The sequence below is a fragment of the Patagioenas fasciata genome, chromosome 31, assembly GCF_037038585.1.
Source record: "Patagioenas fasciata isolate bPatFas1 chromosome 31, bPatFas1.hap1, whole genome shotgun sequence".
Taxonomy (NCBI): Eukaryota; Metazoa; Chordata; class Aves; order Columbiformes; family Columbidae; genus Patagioenas; species Patagioenas fasciata.
Genome location: NC_092550.1, coordinates 3,229,226 through 3,239,068, shown reverse-complemented (window position 1 = coordinate 3,239,068; position 9,843 = coordinate 3,229,226). Strand labels below are relative to the sequence as shown.

At 55.9% G+C, this 9,843-nt stretch overlaps 1 protein-coding gene across 1 annotated transcript; it reads right to left on the bottom strand.

Moving 5' to 3' along the window:
* Positions 1-1,187: 1,187 nt before the first annotated feature.
* COX6B1 (cytochrome c oxidase subunit 6B1) lies at positions 1,188-9,794 on the bottom strand. The gene is made up of 6 exons (XM_065859732.2): positions 9,779-9,794; positions 8,872-8,960; positions 7,282-7,325; positions 6,402-6,509; positions 2,774-2,874; positions 1,188-1,351 (listed from the first exon to the last, which is right to left on the bottom strand). The coding sequence occupies exons 4-6, from the start codon at positions 6,505-6,507 to the stop codon at positions 1,298-1,300; spliced, it is 261 nt and encodes an 86-aa protein (XP_065715804.1). The 5' UTR covers positions 6,508-6,509; positions 7,282-7,325; positions 8,872-8,960; positions 9,779-9,794; the 3' UTR covers positions 1,188-1,297.
* Positions 9,795-9,843: the final 49 nt, after the last annotated feature.

Genomic DNA, 9,843 nt, shown 5'->3' with positions numbered 1-9,843 from the left:
CTGACCCATCCAATGTGTCTTCCATGGTCAATTGACCCACCCAACGCATCTTCCATGGTCAAGTGACCCACCCAGGAGTTTGAGAGGGGACCCAGGAGTTCGGGGAGGGACCCAGGAGTTCAGGGAGGGACCCAGGAGTTCGGGGATAAGGACCCAGGAGTTCGGGAGGGGGGACCCAGGCGTCCGGGAGGGGAAGCCAGGAGTTCAGGGGGACCCAAGAATTCGGGAGTGGACCCAGGAGTGCCCCAAAGGACCCAGGAGTTCAGGAGGGACCCAGGAATTCGGGAGTGGACCCAGGAGTGCCCCAAAGGACCCAGGAGTTCCCCAAAGGACCCAGGAGTTCAGGAGGGACCCAGGAATTCGGGAGTGGACCCAGGAGTGCCCCAAAGGACCCAGGAGTTCCCCAAAGGACCCAGGAGTTCAGGAGAGACCCAGGAATTTGGGAGTGGACCCAAGAGTGCCCCAAAGGACCCAGGAGTTCCCCACAGGACCCAGGAGTTCAGGAGGGACCCAGGAGTGCCCCAAAGGACCCAGGAGTTCAGGAGGGACCCAGGAGTTCAGGAGGGACCCAGGAGTGCCCCAAAGGACCCAGGAGTTCAGGAGGGACCCAGGAATTCGGGAGGGGACCCAGGAGTGCCCCAAAGGACCCAGGAGTTCAGGAGGGACCCAGGAATTCGGGAGTGAACCCAGGAGTGCCCCAAAGGACCCAGGAGTTCCCCAAAGGACCCAGGAGTTCAGGAGAGACCCAGGAATTCGGGAGTGGACCCAAGAGTGCCCCAAAGGACCCAGGAGTTCCCCACAGGACCCAGGAGTTCAGGAGGGACCCAGGAGTGCCCCAAAGGACCCAGGAGTTCAGGAGGGACCCAGGAGTTCAGGAGGGACCCAGGAGTGCCCCAAAGGACCCAGGAGTTCAGGAGGGACCCAGGAGTTCAGGAGTGGACCCAGGAGTGCCCCAAAGGACCCAGGAGTTCCCCAAAGGACCCAGGAGTTCCCCAAAGGACCCAGGAATTCGGGAGTGGACCCAAGAGTGCCCCAAAGGACCCAGGAGTTCCCCACAGGACCCAGGAGTTCAGGAGGGACCCAGGAGTTCAGGAGGGGACCCAGGAGTGCCCCAAGGGACCCAGGAGTGCCCCAAGGGACCCAGGCGTCCTGTCCCCCCCCAAACTGTCACCCCAGATGCCACCAGGTCCAGTTTAACTCTTTATTGTCGGTGCCACCGGGCGCTGTCCCCACGCGTCATTGCGTCCCCCCCCGTGTCCCCACATGTCACCGCGTGTCCCCAACCCCGTGGGGACGCTCAGATCTTGCCGGGGAAGGTCCCCTCGGCACGGTATTCGTCCCACGTTGTCACCTGCGGGGACATGGGGACAATGTGGGGGGGACATTGTGGGGGACACCGGGATCTGTGGGGGGACACAAAGGGGATGTGGGGCCACTATGGGGGACATGGGGACAATGGGAGGGGTCATGGGGACAATGGGAGGGGACACTGTGGGGACATGGGGACACTATGGGGGACATGGGGACACTATGGGGGACACTTGGGGGGACAAGGGAACATTGTAGGGGACATGGGGACAATGGGGGGACACAAAGAGGACAGGGGGACAATGTGGGGACACTTTGGGGTGTCATGGGGGACACAGTGACAATGGGAGGGACATTGTGGGGGGCCACAAAAGGGACATGGGGACACTTGGGGGGACATGGGGACACTTGGGGGGACACTTGGGGACAATGGGGGGTTAATGGGGGGACACTATGGGGACACTTGAGGGGACACAGGGATATTGTAGGGGACATGGGGACATTGTGGGGACACTGGGGGGTTGATGGGGGGACACTATGGGGGACATGGGGACACTATGGGGACACTTGGGGGGACACGGGGACATTGTAGGGGACATGGGGACAATTGGGGGGACACTATGGGGGACATGGGGACACTATGGGGGACGCTTGGGGGGACACGGGGACATTGTGGGGGCCATGGGGACATTGTGGGGACACTGTGGGGTTGATGGGGGGACACTATGGGGGACATGGGGACACTATTGGGGACACCTGGGGGGACACTGTGGGGTTAATGGGGGGACACTATGAGGGACATGGGGACACTATTGGGGACACTTGGGGGGACACAGGGACATTGTAGGGGACATGGGGACACTGAGAGGGACACAAAGGGGAGATGGGGACACTGGGGGGTTAATGGGGGGACACTATGGGGGACATGGGGACACTATGGGGACACTTAAGGGGACACAGGGACATTGTAGGGGACGTGGGGACACTGGGGGGTTAATGGGGGGGACACTATGGGGGACATGGGGACACTATGGGGACACTTAAGGGGACACAGGGACATTGTGGGAGACATGGGGACAATGTGGGGACACAAAGGGGACATGGGGACACTGTAGGGGACACTGGAGACATTGTAGGGGACACTGGGGACATTGTAGGGGGGACACTATAGGAGACATGGGGACACTATGGGGGACACGAGGACGCTATGGGGGACACAAAGGGGACAAGGGGACATTGTGGGGGACAAGGGGACATTGTGGGGGGACATGGGGACACTGTGGGGGGACATGGGGACACTGTGGGGGGACATGGAGAGGGACATGGGGACAATGGGGACACTGTGGGGGACAGTGGGGGGTGACCCAGAGACGTCCCCAGGGCTGTGGGGACACTGAGGGGACACCAAGGGTCAGGGGACACTCAGGGAGGGACATTGGGGTGACATTTGGGGTCAATTTCTCACCCAGGAGGTCGGACACAGCGACTTGTAGACCCGGAAGTACCACTGGCAGGGGGCGGTGTCGGCCCCGCGGGCGCCCAATGAGCGTTCGCAGCGGTGGAAGTCTGGGGACAATGGGGACAAGGGGACAATAGACGTCAACGGCACAATAGAGGTCAATGGGACATCAGTGGGGACAATGAACGTCAATAGATGTCAATGGGTGTCAATGGACATCAATGGACACCAATGGACATCAATGGACACCAATGGGGACAATGAACGTCAATAGACATCAATGGACTTCAATGGGGGTCAATGGGGGTCAATGGGGGTCAATGGGGGTCAATGGAACATCAATGGGGACAATGAACATCAATAGACATCAATGGACTTCAATGGGGGTCAATGGGGGTCAATGGGCACCAATGGGACAATAGATGTCAATGGGACATCAATGGGGACAATGAATGTCAGTAGACATCAATGGACTTCAATGGGGGTCAATGGGGGACAATGGGCACCAATGGACATCAATGGACACCAATGGGCACCAATGGGCACCAATGAGGACCAATGAGGACCAATGAGGACCAATGGGGACCACTGGGGACCAATGGGGACCAATGGGGACCAATGGGACAATAGATGTCAATGGGACATCAGTGGGGACAGTGAACGTCAATAGACATCAATGGACTTCAATGGGGGTCAATGGGCACCAATGGGACAAGAGATGTCAATGGGACATCAATGGGGACAATGAATGTCAGCAGACATCAATGGACTTCAATGGGGGTCAATGGGGGTCAATGGGCACCAATGGGACAATAGATGTCAATGGGACATCAATGGGGACAATGAATGTCAGTAGACATCAATGGACTTCAATGGGGGTCAATGGGGGACAATGGGCACCAATGGGCACCAATGGACACCAATGGGCACCAATGGGCACCAATGGGCACCAATGGGCACCAATGGGCACCAATGAGGACCAATGGGGACCAATGGGGATCAATGGGGACCAATGGGGACCAATGGGACAATAGATGTCAATGGGACATCAATGGGGACAATGAACGTCAATAGACATCAATGGACTTCAATGGGGGTCAATGGGCACCAATGGGACAAGAGATGTCAATGGGACATCAGTGGGGACAATGAACGTCAACAGACATCAATGGACTTCAATGGGGGTCAATGGGGGTCAATGGGCACCAATGGGACAATAGATGTCAATGGGACATCAATGGGGACAATGAATGTCAGTAGACATCAATGGACTTCAATGGGGGTCAATGGGGGACAATGGGCACCAATGGACACCAATGGACACCAATGGGCACCAATGGGCACCAATGGGCACCAACGAGGACCAATGAGGACCAATGGGGACCAATGGGGACCAATGGGGACCAGTGGGGACCAGTGGGACAATAGATGTCAATGGGACATCAATGGGGAGAGTGAACGTCAATAGACATCAATGGACTTCAATGGGGGTCAATGGGCACCAATGGGACAATAGATGTCAATGGGACATCAATGGGGACAATGAACGTCAACAGACATCAATGGAGTTCAACGGGGGTCAATGGCCGTCTATGGGGACAATAGACATCAATGGGGACAACAGACATCAATGGGGACAATGAACATCAATGGGCATCAATGGGACATCAATTGGGACAACGAACATCAACAGACATCAGTGGGGACCAATGGGGACAATGGGGACAATAGACGACAATGGGCGTCAATGGGACAATGGGCGTCAATGGGACATCAATGGGGACAATGAACATCAACGGACATCAATGGGGACGAATTGGGACAACGGACGTTAATGGGACATCAATGTGGACAATGAACATCAATAGACATCAAGGGACATCAAGGGGGACCAACGGGGACAATGGGCACCAATGGGGACAATAGATGTCAATGGGCGTCAATGGGACGATAGACATCAATGGGACATCAATGGGGACAATGAACATCAACAGACATCAGTGGGGACCAAGGGGGACAATGGGGACAACAGACGTCAATGGGCGTCAATGGGCGTCAATGGGCGTCAATGGGCGTCAATGGGCGTCAATGGGCGTCAATGGGCGTCAATGGGCGTCAATGGGCGTCAATGGGCGTCAATGGGCGTCAACGGGGACAAATGGGGACAAATGGGGACAATGGGGACAATAGGGACAATGGGGACAATGGGCGTCAATGGGGACAATGAACATCAACGGACATCAGTGGGGACCAAGGGGGACAATGGGGACAACAGACGTCAATGGGTGTCAATGGGGACCAATGGGCATCAATGGGCGTCAGTGGGACAACGGACATCAATGGGACAATGGGTGTCAATGGGACATCAATGGGGACAATGAACATCAATGGACATCAATGGGGACCAATGGGCGTCAATGGGGACCAGTGGGGACAATGGACGCTAAAGGGACATCAATGTGGACAATGAACATCAATGGACATCAATGGGGACCAATGGGGACAATGGGGACCAATGGGGGCAATGGGCACCAATGGACATCAATGGGACAATGGGTGTCAATGGGTGTCAACGTGACAATGGGCGTCAATGGGACAATAGACATCAATGGGGACCAATGGGACAATGGGCGTCAATGGGACATCAATGGGGACAATGAACACCAATGGGCACCAATGGGCACCAATGGGATGAGGGACCCAGGAGTTTGGGAGGGACCCAGGAGTGCCCCGAGGGACCCAGGAGTTTGGGAGGGACCCAGGAGTGCCCCGAGGGACCCAGGAGTTCGGGAGGGACCCAGGAGTTCGGGAGGGACCCAGGAGTGCCCCGAGGGACCCAGGAGTGCCCCGAGGGACCCAGGAGTTTGGGAGGGACCCAGGAGTCTGGGAGGGACCCAGGAGTGCCCCGAGGGACCCAGGAGTCTGGGAGGGACCCAGGAGTGCCCCGAGGGACCCAGGAGTTCGGGAGGGACCCAGGAGTGCCCCAAGGGACCCAGGAGTCTGGGAGGGACCCAGGAGTGCCCCGAGGGACCCAGGAGTTTGGGAGGGACCCAGGAGTGCCCCAAGGGACCCAGGAGTGCCCCGAGGGACCCAGGAGTTTGGGAGGGACCCAGGAGTTCAGGGAGGGGGACCCAGGAGTTTGGGAGGGACCCAGGAGTGCCCCGAGGGACCCAGGAGTCTGGGAGGGACCCAGGAGTCTGGGAGGGACCCAGGAATGCCCCGAGGGACCCAGGAGTTCGGGAGGGACCCAGGAGTTCGGGAGGGACCCAGGAGTGCCCCGAGGGACCCAGGAGTTCGGGGGGACCCAGGAGTTTTGGAGGGACCCAGGAATGCCCCGAGGGACCCAGGAGTGCCCCGAGGGACCCAGGAGTTTGGGAGGGACCCAGGAGTTTGGGAGGGACCCAGGAGTTCGGGAGGGACCCAGGAGTGCCCCGAGGGACCCAGGAGTCTGGGAGGGACCCAGGAATGCCCCGAGGGACCCAAGAGTTTGGGAGGGACCCAGGAATGCCCCGAGGGACCCAAGAGTTTGGGAGGGACCCAGGAGTGCCCCGAGGGACCCAGGAGTTTGGGAGGGACCCAGGAATGCCCTGAGGGACCCAGGAATGCCCCGAGGGACCCAGGCGTCCGGGCTCACCCAGGTAGTTCTGCCAGCAGTTCCTGGTCTGGTTCTGGTTGGGGAAGCGACTGTCGAACGGCGCCGTCTTGTACCGGGCCAGCTTGGCCTTCACGTCCTCCGCCATCGCTAATTAACACGCTAATTAACTCCTTAGCACCCTCACGGGGTCACCCACACTCCCCCCAAGCTCGTTAGTATCTCCTCATAATAATTAATTATCCTTCCGCTGCAATTAATGGCCCCTTAGGGATGGGAAAGGGGGGGATGAGACGGGGAAAAGGAGGAGAACTTAGATAATTAACAGTACCAATTAACCCTCCCCAGACTAATTAACACCCTTTACTACTTATTTAAAGCCTCTAATATTAATTAAAACCCTCACATTAACTATTAATCCCTAATATTAATTAATACGACCGATAATAACAACTTATCATAACCACCAATGAGAACACGACAACCCCCAAACGCTAATTAATGGTGCTAATTAAGCCCCCCCAGACTAATTAACAGCCCTTAGCACTTATTTAAAGCCCCTAGTGTTAATTAATACCCTCACATTAATTATTAATTACTAATATTAATAAATATAATCAATAATAACAACTTACATTAACTACCATAACAACCCCAAAACGCTAATTAATGGCACTAATTAAGCCCCCCGACTAATTAACACCCCTTAATACTTACCTAAAGTCTCTAATATTAATTAGTAACCTCTCATTAATTATTAGTTTCTAATATTAATAATTATAACCAATAATGACCCATAATAACAACACAACCCCCAAACACTAATTAACGTGGTTAATTAAGCCCCCCCAGACTAATTAAAAGCCCCTGGTATTAATTAACCCCATGCATTAAGTATTTTATATTAATACTAATTAATTACCTTAATAACAATGAGGAAAAGAAGCCTTAATGGGAATAATCAACCTAATGAATTAAAATCAAAGCCTAATTATCAATTCTCATCAATTAATTGCCACTAATGAGTCTCCCCATTAATTACAAGGGGGGGGACCCCAAGCACTAATTAATGGGGCTAATTAAGAGCCCCAATATGAAATATTGGGCCCCAACGTTAACGAGTTTCTATGATAATGAGGAAATTACGGGGGCAATTAATGGGGTTAATGAACCTCCCAGTGCTCCCAGTAACTCCCAGTTCCCCCCCATTGACCTCCCAGTGCTCCCAGTTCCCCCCCATTGACCTCCCAGTGCTCCCAGTTCCCCCCCATTGACCTCCCAGTGCTCCCAGTTCCCTCCCCATTGACCTCCCAGTGCTCCCAGTTCCCCCCCATTGACCTCCCAGTGCTCCCAGTTCCCCCCATTGACCTCCCAGTGCTCCCAGTTCCCCCCGCATTGACCTCCCAGTGCTCCCAGTAACCCCCCATTGGCCTCTCAGTAACCCCCAGTAACCCCCCATTCACCTCCCAGTATCCCCAGTAACCCCCCATTCACCTCCCAGTGCTCCCAACAGCTCCTTCCCAGCGCTCCCAGTTCCCCCCCATTGACCTCCCAGTGCACCCAGTTCCCCCCCATTGACCTCCCAGTGCTCCCAGTTCCCCCCCATTGACCTCCCAGTGCTCCCAGTTCCCCCCCCATTGACCTCCCAATAACCCACATTGACCTCCCAGTGCTCCAGTTCCCCCCCATTGACTTCCCAGTGCTCCCAGTAACCCCCCATTGGCCTCTCAGTATCCCCCATTAACTCCCAGTAACCCCTTCCCAGTGCTCCCAGTGACCCCCAGTAACCCCCCATTGACCTCCCAGTATCCTCAGTAACCCCCCATTGACCTCCCAGTGCTCCCAGTTCCCTCCCAGTAACCATCCCAGTACCCCCAGTAACTTCCCAGTTCTCCCAACAGCCCCTTCCCAGTGCCCCCAGTAACTCCCAGTGCCCTCCCAGTTCCCCTCATTGATCTCCCAGTGCTCCCAGTAACTCCCAGTGCCCTCCCAGTTCCCCTCATTGATCTCCCAGTGCTCCCAGTTCCCCTCATTGACCTCCCAGTAACCCCCAGTGCTCCCAACAGCCCCTTCCCAGTGCTCCCAGTAACTCCCCATTGACCTCCCAGTGCTCCCAGTTCCCCCAATAGCCCCCTCCCAGTGCTCCCAGTAACCCCCAGTTCCCCCCATTGACCTCCCAGTAACCCCCAGTAACTCCCCCATTGACCTCCCAGTGCTCCCAGTTCCCTCCCAGTAACCCCAGTTCTCCCAATAGCCCCTTCCCAGTGCTCCCAGTAACCCCCAGTTACTCCCCATTGACCTCCCAGTGCTCCCAGTTCCCTCCCAGTAACCCCCAGTTCTCCCAATAACCCCTTCCCAGTGCTCCCAGTTCCCCCCATTGACCTCCCAGTGTCCCCAGTGCTCCCAGTAACCCCCAGTTTCCCCTCCCAGCGCCCTCACAATGTCCCCAGACCCCCCAGTTCCCCCCCATTCCCTCCCAGTTCATCCCAGTTCACCCCAGTTCATTCCCCACCGTCTCCCCTCCAAGTGACTTTCACCACCACCGAGACGCAGCGGAAGCGCAAGCGCGACGCCGGAAGTGGCACCACCTCCCCCAGGCAACTAAAGGGGGGGAATCATAGAGATGTGAAGTGCGGAGCGGCGCGGATGAAGGGCGGGGCCGGCGCTTGGAGGACCGTGAAGTGCCATAGAGATGGTGGATGGAGGGCGGAGCGTCGCCCCGGGCGGGAAATGGCGGCGGGAGGACCCAGCCCCAAAATGGGCCCCAAATACCCCAAAATAAACGAAAATGGCACCAAAATGTCCCAAAATGCTCCAAATGGGCCCCAAAAAAGCCAAAAATGGAACCCAAATACCTCGAAATGGCCCCAAAATGAACTGAAATAGCCCCAAAATGCCCTGAAATGGCCCCAAAGTGGAACCAGAAAAACAGGAAATGGCCCCAAAATGCCCCAAAATCCCCCTAAACCGGCCTAAAAACGCCAAGAAATGCCCCAAAATGGCACAAAAATAAACAAAAATAGCCCCAAAATGAACGAAAATTGCCCCAAAACGGCTCCAAAATGCCCCAAAATGGCCCAAAATGCTTCAAAAGGTCCCAAAAAGGAGCCCAAATACCTCGAAATAGCCCCAAAATGCCCTGAAATGGCCCCAAAATGAAACCAAAAAACCAGGAAATGGCCCCAAAATGCTCCAAAATTGCCCCAAAATCACCCCCCAAGGGCCTAAAAATGCCAAGAATTGCCCCAAAATGGCACCAAAATGCCCCAAAATGGCCCCAAAATCCCCATTTCTGTCCCCAAATCGCCTCCAGAAGCCCCAAAATCCCCATTTCTGTCCCCAAATCCCCTCCAGAAGCCCCAAAATCCCCATTTCCGTCCCCAAATCCCCTCCAGGAGCCCCAAAATCCCCATTTTTACCCCCAAATCGCCCCCAACCGGCGGCTCTAGGACCCTGGGCAGCGCCTCCCCCACTCCCGTAGGCA